Source organism: Dendrobates tinctorius, unplaced genomic scaffold (assembly GCF_039654945.1).
Source record: "Dendrobates tinctorius isolate UK_male_01 unplaced genomic scaffold, ASM3965494v1 ptg000176l, whole genome shotgun sequence".
In the NCBI taxonomy this organism is placed as follows: domain Eukaryota; kingdom Metazoa; phylum Chordata; class Amphibia; order Anura; family Dendrobatidae; genus Dendrobates; species Dendrobates tinctorius.
This window is the reverse complement of record NW_027361843.1, coordinates 1,001,473-1,025,951: the sequence shown is the minus strand read 5'-3', so window position 1 is coordinate 1,025,951 and position 24,479 is coordinate 1,001,473. Positions and strand designations below refer to the sequence as shown.

General features: G+C 47.8%; 1 protein-coding gene across 1 annotated transcript in view; it reads left to right on the top strand.

The window, feature by feature from the left end:
- MAGI2 (membrane associated guanylate kinase, WW and PDZ domain containing 2) overlaps window positions 1-24,479 on the top strand; it is a 1,360,388-nt gene that overhangs the window by 1,007,535 nt on the left and 328,374 nt on the right. The window contains exon 7 of the mRNA XM_073551424.1: window positions 21,564-21,621. Coding sequence (XP_073407525.1) covers window positions 21,564-21,621 — 58 coding nt within the window. The remainder of the gene's footprint in view (window positions 1-21,563; window positions 21,622-24,479) is intronic.

Below are 24,479 nucleotides of genomic sequence, written 5' to 3'. Positions count from 1 at the left end.
CCGACGCCCTTCTTCCTTGCGGGTGATTACTCTGAGGGATTCTTGGAGACCAGTCTGATTCCTGCTCCTCAAAAGCTAAGTTTTCTGCTCTACTTTTTGCATTTGTGTTTTGGTTTTGTTTTGCCTTGATTTTCTGGATTTCTGCCTTTCCCTGCTGGGTGAGCTGAATTCCTTTTTGCTCTGTCTTCAGATAATACCTGAGTACTGATATAGTCTTTTTGAAGCCTAGCGTCTTCAGGGCTTTTTTCCCTATCAGTCTGTTGGCTCTTGTTTTTGAGAGGGTTTTGGCGGATTGCAGGCAGCAGCTTTTCTATTCTGTCCTATTTAGTTAGCTTGGGCCCCATCATTTGCTCAGCCTATCTTTCTATCTGTGTGAGTGTTTTTTCATCTTGCTTCACCATCATTATATGTTGGGGGCTGCCTTTTGCTTTGGGGTCTGCTCTGGGGCAGTTTAGATTTCCCTTTCTGTCTTTAGGCTATGTAGTTCTCCGGCTGTGATCGAGGGGTCTAGGGCACCGTAGGAACTCCCCATGGCTACTGCTAGTTGTTGTTGTTAGGTTCAGGGGTCTGCAATCCGATAGCTGCCAACTTCTCTGGTTTTCTGGACTTAGCTAGTATTTCTGTTTTTGCCTCCTACGGTGACTCAATCATAACAGGCCACCCAATAGCCAAACCACTGAGTCCAGAAGAAATAACAAGAGTGGCTTTTATGACAAGTAAAAATTGTTACTTGCTCCATTAGCTTCCATAGATGTTTGTTCAAAATAAATCTAGTATTCTTTTAGTTCCTATGGGTGAGTCAGTAGATAGTACTCTAGGCTTTCTGTTACAGCTGTGCAGGAGCAGTGCTACTGATCTAAGTTTCCTGTCCCTAGTCTTATACTTACCCATTGCAGTCTTCATCTTTTATCAGCGCTGTTTCTGTTTGTTTTAAGGAGTTTGTGACTTGCCGGATTTCTCCAGTGTTTGCTGGGTGATCCAAAAGTCAAGACTCAATGTAAGACTATGAAGGCCAAAAGTAGGCTTTTTGTTCTGACTGACCAGAAGTCAGATGTGCAGTTTCAGGATGGCAGTGTGAGACTAGCGGGACCCTGGGAAGAGCAGAAGACGACCGCTGGTAAGTATAATACTAGGGACATGGACCTTAGATTTGTGGTGCCTTAAAGACATGGATATAGTTTCAATCAGAAGCAATTGGTTATTTTTGCATATTAAACCATGCTTAATTACATTGAAGCTTTGTATTTTTCTGCAAAGCCACACTCTTGTCACTCATGGTTGAAAAAAGTGTCCAAATGGTGGTTAATACAGTAAGTGTGCTGCATGACAGAGGCCCCAGAATTCTGCTTCAGTTTACCATCAGCCTAAGTAGTTTTTGGTATAAAACTATACAAAATTGCTTAACATGCCAAAGTAAACTGAAACACTGCCATTGAATATGCAGCCCAACCCTGTCCCTTCATTGTCTTTAAAGCACTGCTCTTATACTTCTCCTGCTTTGTACAGCCTAGAATCCATTGACTGACTTCCCCTGTCATTTACAGTGCAGATCACTTGCTGCCGTTACACCTGACTGAATAGTTTGATAAGAAATAATTTGAAATTATTAAGCAATTTCACAAAGCATCTGAGAGTGAATCCACGCCTGTGCCTTCTCTATTGGATTCCCATAAAGTATGTGTTATTTGAATGAAGAACAATTCTGGCCGTAGATAATGAGTTTAATTCAGTAAAGTGGTTGTTACTTGAGCTTCATTATCCAAGACTCCACGTATCTCTGGGCTACATATCTAGCAGCTAAAATCTTTAGATATTGTTAATTTGAAAATCTATACCAACATATTTTTCAAATAGTGTTTAAAATATAAATGTTCATGACTATAGTTAAAGGTCTGTTTATTAAAAACATGAATGTATTATAGAGCATAATATTGCAAAATAAATGCCATCCCAAAGAAGTGTTGGGGGTTAGTAAGCATTTCCGGGCTTAGTTGGAGAGAATTGCCTCCTTACTATGATAGCATGCAGTAAAGAATAACATTATTCATGGCAAGTAATGTTTTTCTCCTCTTTAACATGTCAAATGGAGAATTAATTAAATCACAATACTTAAATTATGTAAACTATATAATGTGCATAACGGATAAGTACTTGTTTATAATTTTTTTTCCTAAAGAATTTTTCAGGATGGTGCTTCTCTATTTTAATATGAAAGAAAAGATATAATGCCTAATTACTTGTTTAATTCGAACCGGTCATCTGAGGTGACTTTTTAGAATTTGTAAGACTAGTTTCACACTAGCGTTTCCTGGAGCTGTGGAGGGATGCGCACGGCCACCATGAAGATCCGCCCATGGCCGCACCTCCACCGGTCAGCTCCGCCTATGGGTGCATGACGCTGTATGCGACCTGCGTACCCTATCTTTAGCATTGGGTATGCAGGCCGTGCACATGTGCAGGCCTGTCTGAAGTCTGCCAATGAACACCTGGATGATTCTGTGAATGATTAGTAGAACGTGCTGTGGTCAAATGAGACAAAAATTTAGCTCTATGGCATTAACTCAACTCACCGTGTTTTGGAGGACGAGAAATGCTGCCTATGACCCAAAGAACACCATAACAACTGTCAAGCATGGAGGTGGAAACATTATGTTTTGAGGGTGTTTCTCTGCTAAGGACACAGGACTACTTCACCACATCAATGGGAGAATGGATAGAGCCATGTACCGTAAAATCCTGAGTGACAACCTCCTTCCCTCCTCCAGGACATTAAAAATGGGTTGTGGCTTGATCTTCCAGCAAGACAATGTCCCAAAACATACAACCAAGGCAACAATGTGGCTCAAAAAGAAGCACATTAAGGCTATGGAGTGACCTATCCAGTCTACAGACCAGAATCCCATAGAAAACTTATGGAGGGAGTTGAAGCTCTTACTTGCCAAATGACAGCCTCAAAATCTTAATGATTTTTAGAGATGATCTGCAAAGCGGAGTGGACCAAAATTCCTCCTGACATGCGCGCAATGCTCATCATCAACTACAAAAAATGTCTGACTGCTGTGCTTGCCAACAAGAGTTTTTCCACCAAGTATTAAGTCTTGTTTGCCAGAGGGATCAAATACTTATTTCTCACTGCAAAATGCAGATACATTTATATAATTTATACAATGTGATTTTGTTTTGTTTTTTTTTTATTTTTGATATTCTATCTCTCAATGTTAAATTTAACCTACCCTTAAAATTATACACTGTTCATGTCTTTGTCAGTGGGCAAACTTACAAAATCAGCAAGGGATCAAATAATTATTTCCTTCACTGTATAACTTCTGCTATCCATAATTCATCCCTGTAATATGTAACACAGAGACATCTTTGGCTTACTGTTTTTCCAGCACCCTCCTCACATTCCACCACCTCTTCACAAACCATATAAAAGGCCGCCAGACATTAATAATACCCCTTTTTTGTCCTATATAGTTGTAGTTTATACAGCACCCTATAGAAAAAATATTCACCTGTGCTTTCTTATAATAATTCTTCTCTGTGCCTCCTTACAGTTATACACCATACAGTTGTAATGTCCCCTTATCATAATTCCCCTCTGCCTTGTTTAATAATACTCTCTCTTGACCCCTTATAATGACCTTATACCTTATTATAATAACAAAAACACCCCCTGTGCTTTGCTATAATAATGCCTCATGTGCTCCCCCTTTAATGATGAAGATCCCTCATTTTGTTTCCTTATAATAATCACTTCCCGTGCCTCTTTATTGTAATAATGCTCCTGAGCAGGGCAGGGGCATACATAGAAATAACAGTGGCATTGTAGCAAAAGTTCTATCATGGCACATAAGCACAGTCAGAGAAGGCCATAACTCACAACTTTTTAAGAAACAAAGAAGAGTATGTATTGCAGCACTTAGTCATTTTAAGCCCTACTGAAGTCGCTTTCATGACTTCTATAGAATATGATGCCCCAAACAATAGGATATCCCTACATGGTATGATGACCTACGCACTATGATTGCCCCACAAACTCCACACAAAGTATGATGCCCCATACAGTAATATAGTCACCACAGTTCCCCATACAGTATGGTATTTAGTACAACCCCATATACATTATGATGTGCACTACAGACCTCTATATAAAGTATGATGTCCACTAAAGACCTCCTTAAAGTATGGTTAGCCTCACAGCCCTTCATACAGTATTATGTTTTCCGTAAACCCCCATATACTATGATGATCACCACAGCCCCCCCAGACAGTATAATAGCCCCATAGACCTTCACATAGATTGGTGGCCTCCACAGCCCCCATACAATATGATGGTTTACCCCCCAGCCGCCCAACACAGTATGATGGTGCCCTCAAAGCCACCCCACAGAGTATATTCGATCCCTCCACAGCCAACCATACAGTATGATGATCCTCCACAGTTGCTCCATAGAGTATGATCATCTCCTTCAGCCCCAATACAGAATGATGGTCTCCCGACAACCCATCACACAGTATGATGGTTATGCTTTGCACACAGCTCCAATACAGTATGATGGTTTCACTACATGGTATGCTAGTCCCCCAGAGCCCATGAAAAAATAAAATTATCCTCACCTAATCCAGACTCTTCATTCTCCGTGTTAGGCGTCGGGTTTCTGCCGCTGCACAGCAGAAATCCCGAGCCTTGCACTCGGCGCTCTCCCATTCTCCTTAGGCCACAGCGGAGCCTGCTCAGCAGACTCATCATTCCCGGCGCTCTGCTCAGACCAGCACTGTGGGCTTGCTTGCTGCTGCCACCTCTGGTCCACCTTTAGCAACGCAGGCTGGCCAGCAGCGAGTCTCTCCAGGGACTAAGTCCTCCTTTTGGTCAACTGAGCATGTCCGTGGTGTGATCTCTCATTGGAGATCGAAGGTCACGTGCTCAGGTCCTTCTCCAGCTAGGATTGGTCCATCCGAAAGGCCAGGAAGGTCCCGGAAGCACGCGGCTATAAAAGGTTCGCATGGCTGCTCGGCCATGCGCTAGTATAGACTGCAATAGCTGACTTTCAAGAGTGTGTGTCATATGCATGTATGAATGTCTCTGGTGAATGACTCATTAAGAACCCCTACCCTTGGTACGCATGTGTTGTGCAGCCTAGCCCGTTAAGCGCCTAGGCTTAGGTGTAGGTAGGTCAGTGTCAGTGACAGGCATTGGTCTCCACCAGTGGCTCAGCACGCCACAGTGTACGTGCTCTACACACTGAAGTCAGCGTCTATACCGGCGTCCGCAGTTGCGACGCCGCATGCTCAGACGGTCTAGAGGGACTCTGACCCCGTGTCCTTGGGGCAGGGTTCTGTTACCGCTTTCTGTGCGCTCCTTGGCCGGGCTCTGTGAGTTAAACAGGCTCCGGTGTTTATGTTCAGCGGTTGTGCGGCTCTGTGAGTTAACAGAGTCACTGCTGTTCACACTGGGTGACGTTAACCCACGTGTGACCTTCCCTCACCGCTTTATACTTCCGCCTTTACTTAGCAGCAGTGTACCACCTCTGCACGGTGGACCCCGGGCTGCGAACGCACCTACTAATATTTTATAATTTGGTGCGTTCCGCCAGCCCTAACACTCCGCAACCTTTGTCTCAATCTTCTAGCTAGTGGCTCTGTGCTCCGTCACAAAAGTTAACAGTATAGGCATCTTGATAATATGGTCCATGGGCGACGCATCCATCTGGCACTTGCCAGTTTACCCAGTGGCAAGTCTGGCCCTGTTATATTATACAAGCTAGATAGACGATGTGTTAACAATGTCATGTAAATTTTACAGAAACAGAACTGAGGTGTGGATTTTGAAATCTACCACAAGTCAATTTTCTGTGGCTTTCCATTACAAATTCCACATTATGCAATGTGTATGCCAAAATCCACCACAAGTATTCAGCAAAACACATAACAGAATCTGTTATGTGTTATAATATACAGATTTTGTATGGGAAACGCTGTGGAAAAGCATTTGAAAGCTGCCCCATGTGCAGGTACACTTTAAGGGTCTGCAGCCCCTTTGTTCTTAGGATTAGTGGTAATGTACAATATTTTCTATATGTGTATTCTTCATGTGCTTGTGTGCTAACCTGTACAGTTATGTTACCACATCATAGCTCCCAACTGTCGCAAATTCAGTCTCCTATTTGTTGCTATGCATGTTCACTGCAAGTGTTAGTGACATACTCATTGCTCAGTAGTTCCTCATCCTCTGACTCTTGGAGGAGAGGTGGTGAGTAGCAGCATCTGTCTGTGCTCTGTACATACTTGCTTTCCTTTAACTAACTCATTCTTAAGGCCCCTTCACACATAGCGACGCACCAGCGATAATGATAACGATCCGACCTGGCAAAGATCGCTGGTGCGTCATTACATGATCGCTAGATAGCTTTCAAACAGTCCAATCTCATCAACGACGCAAGACAGATCAGCGATCTGCATAACGACCTCGTTGGTCGTTGAGTACCTTTCACACAACTTAATTGTAACCGATTCAGACCTGTACCGCTGAGCTCTGCGTCGCTAACGACGTCGCTCGTAGTTTTTAAGCTTCAAACACAGCGATGAGTGCTGGCCAGCGGGACGGCAACGATGGAAAAATGGACCTGCTCATTCTAGCTCGATCAGCGATAGATAGCCAGCGGGGGGTCCGGTTGCTGCTACATTTCACACTTAGCAAGATCGCTAGCGATATCGCTGTTACGTCACAATATCAGTGACGTTCGAGCGATCTCTCTATGTGTGAAACCCCCTTTAGTTTTTCTTGAAGTGTGGTCTTCCTCTGGATTTGAACACCCAACCTCTTGATTGCAGTCAGCAGCTGTTGCAATGAGTCACAGACTGCAATGCAAAGTATAGGAAAAGTTTATCTATTTGAATGTACACAGTAAGGGTATGTGCAGACTATCAGTAAACGCTGCATGTTGAACACTGCATACTTGTGCAGCGTCCAACCCGCAGCATCCAGCTGTTACAGCATAGTGGATAGGATGTCAAGAAATCCCATGTTCATAATGCGTCCAGAGACGCCTGCGGCTCACCCACGTGCGGTTCATCTTTCCAGACTGTAGCATGTCAATTTCTCTTACAGAGACGCGAGTCTATCAGAGAAATTTCTCCTATAGAATGTATTGGACGCGGTGAATCTGCATAGTTCAGTGAACACTAGTGTTGAGCGATACAGTTCGATACCCAAAAATATCGTATCGGATGGTATCGCCCGATACGAAAAAAATATCGGGTATCGCCGATTCCGATACCTGAAGTCCCATTCAAGTCAATGGGACTTCCGGTATCGGAATTAAAAAAAGGCCTTTATTTCCTTGTTGGCTAATTCTACATAATTGAAAACAAATAAGAATCATGTAGAATGTATTGTGGGAGGTGGAGGAGACATTAAAAGCATAGTGGTTTATTCAAATCACATGGCATAGCATTAATTCCAATTTTTTTTTTCAAGACGTTCGGAGTTAAAAAGATATTGACTATGTTAACTTTTTTATATTTAGTCAGATATGTATGTTTCACAACTTCCATGCTCTTCACCTTCTTTTGTACTTCTCCCACACTTTCTCCTTCATGATCCGCAGCAGTAGCATTTTTTTCATCAACTTTTTCTTCACCTTATTCATCTTCTTCTTCTTCACCTTCTTCCCATTAATTTTTTTTTTCCATTCTTCATATTCTTCTTATTCAGCTATTATTAATTTTCATATGCTATCTCTTCATCTTCTTCCTAGTCTTCTTTTTCTTCATTTTCTTATGGTAACAGGCATTCCTGTAGTACTTATCTATAAAAGTTATAAGATTACACCTTACGTTCTGCCTGTCACAAAAGATTTACAACAGGATTTGTCCGCGTTCAGTTTGGCCTGCAGCAGCAGGCATTTTCCAGGGGCACCACGAGGAGGAACGGACTCACCCCCATTTACTGCTTAGTCTTCTTCTGCTTATAATTTTGATTTCTTCTATGCTGATTTTTTGTCTTATGCTTAATGTTCTTCTGCTTTCTGTTCTTCTGCTTTTGCTTCTTCTGCTTCTTGTTCTTCTGTCTTTTGTTCTGTATCTTGGTGGTTGTCTTCATGTTCTTTGTCCTCTTGGTCTTATTATTTAGGGTCATATTTCTGGTCTTCTTTGGTGTGGTCTTCAGGGTCGTCATCATCAGGGTCATCGTCATGGAGATCAATAAGGATTACCAAAGACAATTTCAAAAAGCTTGATCTTGGAAATGTAGCAGAAGGTACAAGAAGGCTGAGAAACTGGCGAGAACCAGCAGACAGTGCTGGCACCCGGATGGGTAGCAGAAGGAACAAGAGCCAATGGCACTACCGAGGACCAACTGACGGTGCTGGACCACGGTTACTAAGCAGAAGGTACCTGTGCTAAAAAGCACTACCAAGGACCAGCTGACAGTGCTGGACCTCGGATACCGAGATGGAGGCACCTAGGCCAAAGGCTGTGGCGAGAACCAGCAGACAGTGCTGGCACCCGGATGGGTAGCAGAAGGAACAAGAGCCAATGGCACTACCGAGGACCAACTGACGGTGCTGGACCACGGTTACTAAGCAGAAGGCACCTGTGCTAAAAAGCACTACCAAGGACCAGCTGACGGTGCTGGACCTCGGATACCGAGATGGAGGCACCTAGGCCAAAGGCTGTGGCGAGAACCAGCAGACAGTGCTGGCACCCGGATGGGTAGCAGAAGGAACAAGAGCCAATGGCACTACCGAGGACCAACTGACGGTGCTGGACCACGGTTACTAAGCAGAAGGTACCTGTGCTAAAAAGCACTACCAAGGACCAGCTGACGGTGCTGGACCTCGGATACCGAGATGGAGGCACCTAGGCCAAAGGCTGTGGCGAGAACCAGCAGACAGTGCTGGCACCCGGATGGGTAGCAGAAGGAACAAGAGCCAATGGCACTACCGAGGACCAACTGACGGTGCTGGACCACGGTTACCAAGCAGAAGGTACCTGTGCTAAAAAGCACTACCAAGGACCAGCTGACGGTGCTGGACCTCGGATACCGAGATGGAGGCACCTAGGCCAAAGGCTGTGGCGAGAACCAGCAGACAGTGCTGGCACCAGGATGGGTAGCAGAAGGAACAAGAGCCAATGGCACTACCGAGGACCAACTGACGGTGCTGGACCACGGTTACTAAGCAGAATGTACCTGTGCTAAAAAGCACTACCAAGGACCAGCTGACGGTGCTGGACCTCGGATACCGAGATGGAGGCACCTAGGCCAAAGGCTGTGGCGAGAACCAGCAGACAGTGCTGGCACCCGGATGGGTAGCAGAAGGAACAAGAGCCAATGGCACTACCGAGGACCAACTGACGGTGCTGGACCACGGTTACTAAGCAGAAGGTACCTGTGCTAAAAAGCACTACCAAGGACCAGCTGACGGTGCTGGACTTCGGATACCGAGATGGAGGCACCTAGGCCAAAGGCTCTGGCGAGAACCAGCAGACAGTGCTGGAACCCGGGTGAGTAGCAGAAGGTACCCATTCAAAGCAAAGTAGCCAGGCCGCAAGCCGGCCGCAGTTACCAAAACCCACAGTCCTACAGGGGGTCCATGTCCCATTGGCACTACGGATCCAGCCTTCAGTGCCAGTTCCCGCAGCCCACATAGGAGTCACCTAAACTGCAGGCACCGTAGAGTCGGCTAACCCGGCCGCAAGACGACAGGACAACGGATTGGTGGCATAGTGACCTTGACACTACCCGGAAACAGCAGGCGTGCTGGAACCAGGCTGGGCAACAGGGAGTACCCGTGCCAAAGACACTGCCGAGAACCAGCTGATGGTGCTGGAACCCAGATGGGTAGCAAAAGCTACAAGAGCCAATGGCACTACCGAGGAACAGCTGACGGTGCTGGACCACGGTTACTAGGCAGGAGGTACCTGTGCTAGAAAGCACTACCAAGGACCAGCTGACGATGCTGGACCTCGGATACCGAGATGGAGGCACCTAGGCCAAAGGCTCTGGCGAGAACCAGCAGACAGTGCTGGAACCCGGGTGGGTAGCAGAAGGTACCCATTGAAAGCAAAGTAGCCAGGCCGCAAGCCGGCCGCAGTTACCGAAACCCACAGTCCTACAGGGGGTCCATGTCCCATTGGCACTACGGATCCAGCCTTCAGTTCCAGTTCCCGCAGCCCACATAGGAGTCACCTAAACTGCAGGCACCGTAGAGTCGGCTAACCCGGCCGCAAGACGACAGGACAACGGATTGGTGGCATAGTGACCTTGACACTACCCGGAAACAGCAGGCGTGCTGAAAACAGGCTGGGCAACAGGGAGTACCCGTGCCAAAGACACTGCCGAGAACCAGCTGACGGTGCTGGAACCCAGATGGGTAGCAAAAGCTACAAGAGCCAATGGCACTACCGAGGAACAGCTGACGGTGCTGGACCACGGTTACTAGGCAGGAGGTACCTGTGCTAGAAAGCACTACCAAGGACCAGCTGACGGTGCTGGACCTCGGATACCGAGATGGAGGCACCTAGGCCAAAGGCTCTGGCGAGAACCAGCAGACAGTGCTGGAACCCGGGTGGGTAGCAGAAGGTACCCATTGAAAGCAAAGTAGCCAGGCCGCAAGCCGGCCGCAGTTACCGAAACCCACAGTCCTACAGGGGGTCCATGTCCCATTGGCACTACGGATCCAGCCTTCAGTGCCAGTTCCCGCAGCCCACATAGGAGTCACCTAAACTGCAGGCACCGTAGAGTCGGCTAACCCGGCCGCAAGACGACAGGACAACGGATTGGTGGCATAGTGACCTTGACACTACCCGGAAACAGCAGGCGTGCTGGAACCAGGCTGGGCAACAGGGAGTCCCCGTGCCAAAGACACTGCCGAGCACCAACTGGCGTTGTTGGAGCCCAGGGACAATCATGGTGTAGGCCGAGGCCTACTTGGTGGTAGTTTTAGATTGTTTGTAGGCTACAACAGACTGTCAACGTGCTCCAATTAGGCATCTGTCTCCACTCTGTTTCCAGGATTTCATGTGACTACCAACACCGCCAGTTTATGCGTACAGTAGCCGTCTGCCCAATCCACACGTGTTCCTGTGTTACTGGTGTTCTGTAATGACAGCAGATCCCCTGATGTTTGTCTGCCAATGTCTTCTGCTCTGTCCACATTCCCACCACTTGCAGTGGGAAGGTGGACAGCGCAGGAGACAGTGCCGGACACACATTGGGGGATCAGCTCACGTTACAGAACACTAGGAACACAGGAACAAGTGTGGAATGCGTGGACGGCAACTGTGAGCAGGAACTGGCGGTGTTGGAGGTCAGGGGAAATACTAGAGACAGAGTGGAGACAGAGGCCAAATCAGAGAATGTTTAAATCTGAAGTAGTTACAATTTGGAGGCAGCAGCAGTTTGCCCTCCACACAGCAGGGGATCAGCTGACGTTGCTGACCCCCACTTTCACATGAACGAGTGTGTTTTTCTGTGTGGACAGCACTTCCGAGCACCAACTAGCGTTGTTGGAGCCCAGGGAGAACCAGGGTGCAGGCCGAGGCCTACTTGGTGGCAGTTTTAGATTGTTTGTAGGCTACAACAGACTGTCAACGTGCTCCAATTAGGCATCTGTCTCCACTCTGTTTCCAGGATTTCACGTGACTACCAACACCGCCAGTTTATGCGTACAGTAGCCGTCTGCCCAATCCACACATGTTCCTGTGTTACTGGTGTTCTGTAATGTCAGCAGATCCCCTGATGTTTGTCTGCCAATGTCTCCTGCTCTGTCCACATTCCCACCACTTGCAGTGGGAAGGTGGACAGTGCAGGAGACAGTGCCGGACACACATTGGGGGATCAGCTCACGTTACAGAACACCAGGAACACAGGAACAAGTGTGGAATGCGTGGACGGCAACTGTGAGCAGGAACTGGCGGTGTTGGAGGTCAGGGGAAATACTAGAGACAGAGTGGAGACAGAGGCCAAATCAGAGAATGTTTAAATCTGAAGTAGTTACAATTTGGAGGCAGCAGCAGTTTGCCCTCCACACAGCAGGGTATCAGCTGACGTTACTGACCCCCACTTTCACATGAATGAGTGTGTTTTTCTGTGTGGACAGCACTTCCGAGCACCAACTAGCGTTGTTGGAACCCAGGGACAATCATGGTGCAGGCCGAGGCCTACTAGGAGCCAGGTGTAAAGCTGAGGTATTTTGACTTTGGAGGGAGCAGGACACTTTGCCCTCCACACAGCAGGGGATCAGCTGACGTTACCGAACCCCACTTTCACATGAACGAGTGTGTTTTTCTGTGTGGACAGCACTTCCGAGCACCAACTGGCGTTGTCGGAGCCCAGGGAAAATGAGGTAGTAGGCCGAGGCCTACTTGGAGCCAGGTGTAAATCTGAGGTTGTTTGACTGTGGAGGGAGCAGGACACTTTGCCATACACACAGCAGGGGATCAGCTGACGTTACCGAACCCCACTTACACATGAGCGAGTGTTTTGTCTGTGCGGACAGCACTTCTGAGCACCAACTGGCGGTGTCGGAGCCCAGGGAAAATCAGGTAGTAGGCCGAGGCCTACTTGGTGGCAGTTTGCGATTGTTTCTAGACTACTACTAACTGTCAACGTACTCCAATTAGGCCTCTGTCTTCACTCTGTTTCGAGTATTTCCTCTGGCTTCCAACCACGCCAGTTGCTGCTCTGAAATGCCGTCTGCACAACCCACACTTGTTCCTGTGTTACTGGGGTTCTGTAACAGCAGCTTCTCCCTAGAGGTGAGTCAGGCAATGTCTCCTGCTCTGTCCACATTTCCACTACAAGTAGTGGGAATGTAGACAAAGCAGGAGACATTGCCGTGCTCAACTCTGGAGATGAGCAGATGTTACAGGACCCAGGTACCACAGGAACAAGTGTGGATTGTGCAGACGGCACTTGAGACAGAAACAGGCGGTGTTGTAGGCCGGAGGAAATACTCAAAACAGATTGGAGACAGAGGGCAAATCAGAGAACATATTAAATCAGAGGTAGTCAGAAGTTGTAGGCAGCAGGAGAGTTTGCCGTACACACAGCAGGGGATCAGCTGACGTTACCGAACCCCACTTACACATGAGCGAGTGTTTTGTCTGTGCGGACAGCACTTCTGAGCACCAACGGGCGTTGTTGGAGCCCAGGGAAAATGAGGTAGTAGGCCGAGGCCTACTTGGAGCCAGGTGTAAATCTGAGGTTGTTTGACTGTGGAGGGAGCAGGACACTTTGCCATACACACAGCAGGGGATCAGCTGACGTTACCGAACCCCACTTACACATGAGCGAGTGTTTTGTCTGTGCGGACAGCACTTCTGAGCACCAACGGGCGTTGTCGGAGCCCAGGGAAAATGAGGTAGTAGGCCGAGGCCTACTTGGAGCCAGGTGTAAATCTGAGGTTGTTTGACTGTGGAGGGAGCAGGACACTTTGCCATACACACAGCAGGGGATCAGCTGACGTTACCGAACCCCACTTACACATGAGCGAGTGTTTTGTCTGTGCGGACAGCACTTCTGAGCACCAACTGGCGGTGTCGGAGCCCAGGGAAAATCAGGTAGTAGGCCGAGGCCTACTTGGTGGCAGTTTGCGATTGTTTCTAGACTACTACTAACTGTCAACGTACTCCAATTAGGCCTCTGTCTTCACTCTGTTTCGAGTATTTCCTCTGGCTTCCAACCACGCCAGTTGCTGCTCTGAAATGCCGTCTGCACAACCCACACTTGTTCCTGTGTTACTGGGGTTCTGTAACAGCAGCTTCTCCCTAGAGGTGAGTCAGGCAATGTCTCCTGCTCTGTCCACATTTCCACTACAAGTAGTGGGAATGTAGACAAAGCAGGAGACATTGCCGTGCTCAACTCTGGAGATGAGCAGATGTTACAGGACCCAGGTACCACAGGAACAAGTGTGGATTGTGCAGACGGCACTTGAGACAGAAACAGGCGGTGTTGTAGGCCGGAGGAAATACTCAAAACAGATTGGAGACAGAGGGCAAATCAGAGAACATATTAAATCAGAGGTAGTCAGAAGTTGTAGGCAGCAGGAGAGTTTGCCGTACACACAGCAGGGGATCAGCTGACGTTACCGAACCCCACTTACACATGAGCGAGTGTTTTGTCTGTGCGGACAGCACTTCTGAGCACCAACGGGCGTTGTTGGAGCCCAGGGAAAATGAGGTAGTAGGCCGAGGCCTACTTGGAGCCAGGTGTAAATCTGAGGTTGTTTGACTGTGGAGGGAGCAGGACACTTTGCCATACACACAGCAGGGGATCAGCTGACGTTACCGAACCCCACTTACACATGAGCGAGTGTTTTGTCTGTGCGGACAGCACTTCTGAGCACCAACGGGCGTTGTCGGAGCCCAGGGAAAATGAGGTAGTAGGCCGAGGCCTACTTGGAGCCAGGTGTAAATCTGAGGTTGTTTGACTGTGGAGGGAGCAGGACACTTTGCCATACACACAGCAGGGGATCAGCTGACGTTACCGAACCCCACTTACACATGAGCGAGTGTTTTGTCTGTGCGGACAGCACTTCTGAGCACCAACTGGCAGTGTCGGAGCCCAGGGAAAATCAGGTAGTAGGCCGAGGCCTACTTGGTGGCAGTTTGCGATTGTTTCTAGACTACTACTAACTGTCAACGTACTCCAATTAGGCCTCTGTCTTCACTCTGTTTCGAGTATTTCCTCTGGCTTCCAACCACGCCAGTTGCTGCTCTGAAATGCCGTCTGCACAACCCACACTTGTTCCTGTGTTACTGGGGTTCTGTAACAGCAGCTTCTCCCTAGAGGTGAGTCAGGCAATGTCTCCTGCTCTGTCCACATTTCCACTACAAGTAGTGGGAATGTAGACAAAGCAGGAGACATTGCCGTGCTCAACTCTGGAGATGAGCAGATGTTACAGGACCCAGGTACCACAGGAACAAGTGTGGATTGTGCAGACGGCACTTGAGACAGAAACAGGCGGTGTTGTAGGCCGGAGGAAATACTCAAAACAGATTGGAGACAGAGGGCAAATCAGAGAACATATTAAATCAGAGGTAGTCAGAAGTTGTAGGCAGCAGGAGAGTTTGCCGTACACACAGCAGGGGATCAGCTGACGTTACCGAACCCCACTTACACATGAGCGAGTGTTTTGTCTGTGCGGACAGCACTTCTGAGCACCAACGGGCGTTGTCGGAGCCCAGGGAAAATGAGGTAGTAGGCCGAGGCCTACTTGGAGCCAGGTGTAAATCTGAGGTTGTTTGACTGTGGAGGGAGCAGGACACTTTGCCATACACACAGCAGGGGATCAGCTGACGTTACCGAACCCCACTTACACATGAGCGAGTGTTTTGTCTGTGCGGACAGCACTTCTGAGCACCAACGGGCGTTGTCGGAGCCCAGGGAAAATGAGGTAGTAGGCCGAGGCCTACTTGGAGCCAGGTGTAAATCTGAGGTTGTTTGACTGTGGAGGGAGCAGGACACTTTGCCATACACACAGCAGGGGATCAGCTGACGTTACCGAACCCCACTTACACATGAGCGAGTGTTTTGTCTGTGCGGACAGCACTTCTGAGCACCAACTGGTGGTGTCGGAGCCCAGGGAAAATCAGGTAGTAGGCCGAGGCCTACTTGGTGGCAGTTTGCGATTGTTTCTAGACTACTACTAACTGTCAACGTACTCCAATTAGGCCTCTGTCTTCACTCTGTTTCGAGTATTTCCTCTGGCTTCCAACCACGCCAGTTGCTGCTCTGAAATGCCGTCTGCACAACCCACACTTGTTCCTGTGTTACTGGGGTTCTGTAACAGCAGCTTCTCCCTAGAGGTGAGTCAGGCAATGTCTCCTGCTCTATCCACATTTCCACTACAAGTAGTGGGAATGTAGACAAAGCAGGAGACATTGCCGTGCTCAACTCTGGAGATGAGCAGATGTTACAGGACCCAGGTACCACAGGAACAAGTGTGGATTGTGCAGACGGCACTTGAGAGCAGAAACAGGCGGTGTTGTAGGCCGGAGGAAATACTCAAAACAGAGTGGAGACAGAGGGCAAATCAGAGAACATATTAAATCAGAGGTAGTCAGAAGTTGTAGGCAGCAGGAGAGTTTGCCGTACACACAGCAGGGGATCAGCTGACGTTACCGAACCCCACTTACACATGAGCGAGTGTTTTGTCTGTGCGGACAGCACTTCTGAGCAACAACGGGCGTTGCTGTAGCCCAGGAAATAAAGTTCAGGTCATAGAAACATGAACACAACAGGAGACCTGGATCCTGTTGCCAGCCAATTATTTATTCTGGAAGAGGACTGGCAAATTCAGGTGAGATCCAGGCCTTGTTCATTTTCACAAAAGTAAGCCGGTCAACATTATCGGCGGATAGTCGCGTGCGACGGTCTGTTACCACACCACCTGCAGCACTAAAGACACGTTCCGATAATACACTGGCAGCAGGGCAAGCCAGCACCTCCAATGCATACTGGCTAAGCTCTGGCCATGTATCCAGCTTAGAGACCCAATACTTGAACTGGGAAGAGCCGTCTGGGAGAACACTAACAGGGCACGACAAGTAGTCTGTCACCATCTGACGGAAACGTTGCCTCCTACTGACTGGAGCAGTCTGTGATGGTATAGCCGTTTGTGGCGGTCCCACAAAACTTTTCCACATTTGGGCCATACTGGCCTTGCCTTGTCCTGCGGCATTGCCTCTGCTACCTCTTTGTGCAGAGCTTCCTCCACTGCCTCTACCCACATGGCTGCTTTGAAAAGCATTAACCAGCAACACTTGTGGGGGGAATGGAGAACATGATGGCCTGCACAAGTGTTTCTTGGTACTCCCGCATTTTTCGCTCCCGGTTCAACTGTGGTATGAGGCTTTGTAAGTTGTCCCGGTAGCGAGGATCTAGGAGGGTGTACACCCAATAATCAGCCGTGTGGAGAATGTTGGCGATGCGGCGGTCATTTAACAAGCACTGCAGCATGAAATCAACCATGTGCTGCAGACTGCCAACTGGACCGGAAACGCTGTCCCCAGCTTGAGGCAGCATCTCTGCCTGCTCAGCATCACCCCACCCTCGCTGTACACACTGACTACTAGAGCCTTGTGTACCTCCCTCCTCTGGAGAGATGTGTTCCTCCTCCTCCATTGACTCCTCGTCATCCTCCTCACTAAGTGTCCCCTGCCTGGGCCTTTGTGTGGAAGCACGTTGCACAGACTTGCCAGAAGCAGATGGCATTTCTGACTGCTCATCCTCGACCTCTTCAAAAACCTCCTCACTTAGTGCTTGTAAGGTTTTCTGAAGCAGACAGATGAGGGGGACAGTCATGCTGATTAGTGCATCATCTGCACTGGCCATCCACGTGGAGTCATCGAAGGCACGCAAAACTTGGCAGATGTCCCTCATAGTGGCCCACTCAGTGGTGGTGAAGTGTGTCCGGCGCACAGTGCGACTTGTTTGCGCCTGATGCAGCTGGTACTCCATTACTGCTGCCTGCTGCTCACACAACCGCTCCAACATATGTAACGTTGAATTCCACCTGGTGGGGAGGTCACATATGATGCGATGTTCTGGCAGGCGGAATCGGCGTTGCAGAGATGCAATGCGCGATCTTGCCATGCTGGAACGCCGCAAGTGAGCACACTCTAGGCGAACCTTGTGCAGCAGTGCATCAAGATCCGGATAGTCCCTCAGAAAGCTCTGCACGACCAAATTGAGCACGTGTGCCAGACATGGTATGTGAGTGAGGTTGCCTAGGCCCAGAGCTGCCACTAGATTTAGGCCATTGTCACTCACTACCAAACCTGGCTGGAGATTCGCTGGCACAAACCACACATCGCTCTCCTGCTTGATGGCATTCCAGAGCTCCTGTGCTGTGTGGCTCCGATTCCCCAAAGAAATTAATTTAAGGACGGCCTGTTGACGTTTGGCCACACCTGCTCATATCTGGCCTAACAGGCTCACGCAGTGCTGATTCCGAGGAACTAGAGTAGGAGGAGGACTCAATATGTACAGACTGCATTCCTGCAATCCTTGGAGTTGGCAGAATACGTACAGAGCCACTCTCCAGATCTGTACCCGGCTCCACAACATTGACCCAATGGGCAGTGAGGGAAAGGTATCGTCCCTGTCCATGGCTACTGGTCCACGCATCGGTGGTCAGGTGGACCTTGCTACTGACGGCATTTAGTAGCGCATTTTTAATTTTTCCCTCCACATGCTTTTGCAGGGCAGGGACAGCTTGCCTGCTGAAATAAAAGCGGCTGGGCACATTGTATTGTGGAACTGCCAATGACATAAAGTTCCGGAAGGTGTCAGTCTCCACCAGCCTGAATGACAGCATCTCAAGGGCCAGTAGTTTGGCAATGCCGGCATTCAGAGCCAGTGCTCGGGGATGGTTTGCCGAGTATGGCCGCTTTTTCTCCCATGCCTGTGCTACCGATTGCTGGTGAGTGGCCTGGGAGTGTGCTGATGACTGCGAACGTGGTTCAGTGGGTGGAATTTCACTGGGTCTCTGGACAACAGTGGCAGTGGTTCTTCCATGGCGTTCCAGTGAGGAAGCCGAACCAGCTGTGTGTGAGCTGGAGGAAGAGGCCCCAACACGAGCTGAAGAGGTGGTAGGTGCTGCTGAAGGTTGGCCTACATCTTCAGTGTGTCTGTGTAACTCCACCTCGTGCTTGGTACGCACATGTTTCCACATATTTGTGGTATTGAGGTTGGTCACATTTTTCCCTCGTTTCACTTTCTGATGACACAGCTTGCATTTGACAAAGCAAATGTCATCTGCAACTGTGTCAAAAAAAGACCACGCACTGCAAGTCCTGGGAGCGCCCGTTTTGTGTTTTGGAAGAGGATTGCTCCTCACGGGTGCCAAAGTGGAGGCAACAGGCAACCAAGTCTGCCCCCGCCCTCTCCCTCCTCTTTTGGCCGTTCGGGGAATCTCTTCCTCAGAGCTGCTCCCACCACCTTCCTGTGGCTGACGCCATGATGGGTCAAGGACCTCATCATCTCCACTCCCCTCTTCAAGCACTGGCTGGTCCTGGGTTGTCTCGCCAGCACCGTACACACCAGAAATTGGCAACTGAGTCTCATCATCATCTGATGCATACTGAGGTGTGCTGACCATAGGCACTGGCCCACCCGCCTCTTCAGATTCAGAGGGACAAAGCAGTTGCGCATCACTGCATACTCCCTCTTCTTCACGCTCTAGAATGCTGCTTGGCTGGCCACCTCTTTCCAAGCCAACAGATTCTGAGAACAGAAGTAAAGATTGAGATGGCTCCTGTCCAGGGCTCTCAGACTGCCTGGGCAATTTGGCAGGTGGTGAAGAGACATATGGTTGCTCTTCAGTGCTCTAGCCTTGGGAGGATGCGGAAGTCATTGAAGTGGATGCATTAGCAGCCATCCATTCGGCAACGGCTTCAATTTGTTCATCACGCAGCAGTGGGGTACGGCGAGGTCCTACAAAGCTGCGCATGAAGGACTATTGCCTGGTAAAAGTGGGGGATGCCGGGTCACTGGTGGCCGCAGCAGATACCGAATCCCCATGTCCTCTCCCTGCTGAATCCCCCCGTCCTCTCCCTGCTGAAACTCCACAGCCACGACCACGTGCCTTACTCCCTGCCTTCTTCATCTTGGTAGACTGATAAAGATAGGCAGAAAAGTAAAAAAAGGGGTGGCTTAGTGTTCTTATTCCTGAACACCTGCTAACCAGTATAAGAAACACTAATTTGGCTAAGAGTGTGTGTAATACACTTTAATATGATCTAATGTGGCCTAGACAACTGTAAAGTGGAGTGTTTGGTGAACTTTATTTCCTTTTTTTTGGGTGGGGGGAAAGGAAAGGATGTGACCAAAGTTTGAAAGCTATAGTATCACAAACTTTTTGGAGCGATTACAATGCAGGAAGCTAACCTACAATGCAATTGATGAGGCTCCAAAAAATAGGGTGATACTAGCCTGGCTGGCCCTGAAGGGCACAAGCCAGCAAAAAGGCTCCTCTATCTAATCCTATATAGTGTTTGCAACCAACCAATGACAATGGATGCAGTTGGAAGCACACTAATATAGGAGCAAAAATCTGGCTAAATTAGCTGCAAAAAAAGGACTATGTATGAGGCAGTGACGCACGCTGAGCGGACTACAGCTAGCGGTGGCTGTAGAACACACTGCAACGTGAGCTGCACTCACACAAAGAGAGACCTATCGGACAGCCAAAAACAGTGCAGAGAAATGGGCTATAGCACTGAAAGGCTGCTGAAAGGCTCCGCTGTCCACTCCTTTAGTGTTTGCAACCAATGTATATGGATATGTATGGAAGCACACTATACAGGAGAAAAAAAAAGCAGCAATAAAAGAAAAATGTGTATGAGGCAGAGACACACGCTGGCCGGCCTACAAGCAGACGTGCCTGCAGGACACACTACACAGCGTGGGTCTGCACTCACACAGCCTTTGCAGACAGCTGTGAAAACAGCGCTGCTAGGGAAAAGCAAGCTACAGTGGTGGTTTATGTAGCCTGGGTTAAGCACTATATGTTTTGTGGAATCGCTATTTCTAACTGTCCCTCACAGTCTTCAACAGCAGCCTGTCCCTAACTGAATTCACAGCAGAGTGACCAGAAATGGCGGCTGCAGCGCTTTTTATAGTGCATCATGACATCATTTCAGCAGCCAATCACAGCCATGCCAGTAGTTAACATGCCTACATGCCTAACAGGATATGCCCACACTTCTGAGGATCCCCATTGGCTGAATCAAATCGAGCGGGCTCCTAGCATTATGGGAACTTCCGATTCCGGTATTCGATATGAAAAAAGTATCAGAACTAAGTATCGGAATTCCGATACAGCTAATATCGGCCGATACCCGATACTTGCGGTATCGGAATGCTCAACACTAGTGAACACATGCGGATTCTCCTGCCTTCAATATACAGCAGTGCTTTGGACACAGCGAACATTCCCTGTGTCTAAAGCACTGCCAGTTCCAGATCATGGGCACATGCCCTTAAACAGCGTAGTTAGATGCTCAATGGGCAAAGGTTTTTATGAAATTATTCACTTTGCTTGGATGGTTAAATGCAGTAGATCTGCACAAAAAAAATCAGAGTGGAAAAATGCAGGATTTACAATGTGTGAACATGGCATTACAGAAGTGTTTGGGAAAATGTAGCTTAAACTACAGCTCATCTCATGGAAAAAAAGAAAATACAAGACTTCATGTAGGGCAACTTATATAAAATGAAAAGATTATGGCTATTACAACTATAAATTAATGAATAAAAAAATAAATCAATAATTCCCTTCCATCCCGGATACAGTCTTGGATTTTGGTCTAAGCCTTGCTGTCCTGGGCGGTCTGCTGAATGCCACCTATGACCTCTACTCCTGCCAGGGTAGAAAAAAATAGTAAATAGCTGTGATTAAAGGAGTGGCCAAATATTTTGCCACAGCACACAACCTGCACTGCATAGTTTTTCTTTTTATTCTTTGAAAGTTGGGAGGTTTGCCCACATGGTGTTTTATTCTGATGTAGCTTGCAAATTATATAATTGTATGATTTCTATGTTTTTCTTTCAGAGCTTCCTTATGGCTGGGAGAAAATTGATGATCCTATCTATGGCACATACTATGTTGAGTAAGTTAACAACTTGTAGTTCATGTCTCATTTACTATAGGTGGGATAGGCAGCTGCTTTAGGAGAATGTTTCAGATATGTAGACAGATCTGTTGGTTCTTGAAAATGCAAGCAGTGTTTGCGAATTACATAATTGATACATGTTTTTATATTCTTCATTAACATATATTACACAAAATCCTTAAAAAGTTAGGCTTTTGTTCATACTTTTACTACCTTTTTGATCCAATCTTGGTTTGGGCTTAAAAAGACTAATTGAAAACTACACCAATCTACACTGCATGACCCTGTCCTAAAGTGTTATTTATTATTTATTTGTTCCTGCTCACCAAGATTTATCCAACTTAAAAGTGTTGTTCGGTCTTCTGGTCAAAAGTTTACAGTCATTCTGAAACTGCAGACTTCTGAATCTTTACAATGTGCGCACTGCAAGCTGTCAGGATTTTAATATATTCCCGACGAGAGTGGGCGGTTATAAGTTTGCGATTTGTATATTTCCGGCTACATTCTGACTCGACTTGCTCAGTCTGTCTCAATTCACTTGTATTGAGCGAGGTCGCTGACACATCTAGTCAGCACATGACTACATGTATGCAAATCGCCTAATTGCAGTGACGAGACCCCTGCTCTCACTAGCAACAACTCAGAATCCTGAGTTGTATGATGCACACGCTGTAATGATTCGGAAGTATGCAGTAATAGAGAGTGACTACAGACTTTCACTAAAATACAGGACAACCTGTTATGAATGGGTCACCGAGGAGGATAGCAGGCCCAGGCTAAGCCACAGAAAACCAGAGAGCTTGGTAACTAAGCGGATTGCAAACCCCTGATCCTGTCCACACAACTAGCAGTAGCCGTGGAGCGTACCTACGATGATCCTAGACGCCTCAGCACAGCCGGAGAGCTAACTAAGCCTAAAGCAAGAAAGGGGAAATCTAAACTGCCCCGGATCAGACCCCAAAGGAATAGATAGCCCCCAAACATATATTGTCGGTGAGACAAGATGAAAACACAAACGCAGGCAAAAAAAAATAGACTGAGCAAACGATGGGGCCCACACTTACTAGAAAGGACAGGAAAGGAAAGACACTGTCTGCAATCACACAAAAAAACCTGCAAAAGTCCAACACGTCTGATGCACAAAAACACTGCAGTCGCACGACTTCGCCCCCACTATATCAGCACTCTGGTATATTCTGAAAGCAAAGCAAAAAGAGACCAATATAACAGGGGACAAAACAAACTGGCACAAGCAGTAACATATGGGCGGTGATTCAGCACAGCCCAAGCCGGAGCTGGCTGACCCGCACAAAGCAGAGATAGACAAAACCAGATCAAATGCAAGCAGAGTAGCAAATGAACCACTTAGCTGAACATGCAGGGACAGAGCAGTAGACATCAGACCTCAGGAGGCACAGGAAGAAAATCACCAGCAGAGACAGAGGGAGTCGGCCGTCTTAAACCCCAATCTGAAACCCCAGATCTCCAATCATCTTCCTCATTATCAAGTGGCAAGCCTCTGTCAATCAGATCAGCTCCACTGCCTCCTGTAAGCACCAAAGGGAGCCCAGAAAGAGAACTAGCTACCCCTCTGTCAATTTGACTAGCTCCACTACCTTCAGTAATCACCAAAGGGAAGCCAGAGAGAGAATTCACAACAACAACCCCTTTAATACCTAGATGTCATTTGCCTACTAGCCTGCCAGCCAGAGGTGTGTCTAGGTTGTCTGGCCCTCAGGGCAAGAATTCTGTTTGGCACCTCCCACTCCAACCCCCCAAGCACATGCGATTTACACAGTTATTCACGTGCTGATGAGCTTCTCTAACTAATTTTGTCAATGTTCACTGAATAACTGAGAAAAGCAGGACGAGGTATTCGTTGTCACGTGACTGTAAGTATGAAAATCGCATATGAGGGAAGTGGACCTCTGAGGACTGCTCTGAGGAACTGAATCCTGACAGTGACTATATTACACGCTGCAGGGCTTCATTTTGTAGTTAAATTGCTTTTCCAGGTTTGCGATGAGAGTCTCCAGTTACTCTAGGTGACTGCAGGCTTCTGAAGTCTCACAGCGCATGCACTGCACATTTTTAGGATTCTCCCTTGCCGATGCCAAAAATGGATGGTCATGTGAGTATGAGATTTGTATACTTCTGACCACATTGCGACTAGAAAATGCCAGCCTCACTCAATTCATTTTCATTGAGTGAGGCCACACTTGTCTAGTTGGTACGTGACCGCATGTAGGCAAATTGCCGGTACCAGAGAATCCTGACAGTGTGCAGTGCGCACTGTGAGAATTCTGGAGTCTGCACTGGCATAGAATGACTGCAGACTCATCACAAATTTTGACAACCTCTTTAATGCTCATAAATAAAAATATGAAAATTAGTCATTATCACAAAAAAAATTTACATCCCGATACCTGATAGATGATGTTGTCTCTGATTTGGAACTGTTCTTTCATTTTATCTTCATCTTGTCCAGACTCATGACTCATGGTGACTTTTCTCATCCACATCTCGTCTCTGCAGACTTCCATCTTCTCCGGTCTTATGCAACAAACCCCCACACGATGCCCTTCAAAATAGCAGCGTCATTATAATGCTCCTGAATAAAAGTATCTGCCTATGTTGAGCCCCTGAATAAGTAATTGACCCTCACTATATTCCCTACACAAAATAAGACCTCCACACTGTCCCTCTTATGGTACATGCCCTCCACTCTGCACTCTCCTTTCCATACTGGGCCCTCTCTTCACACTGTACTCACACTGTGTCCCCCCATAGGGCCCAGTCTCTATATTGTGCCCCTTCATCACACTCCCACCTTCCTAGCTTATTGTCCCCTCCTG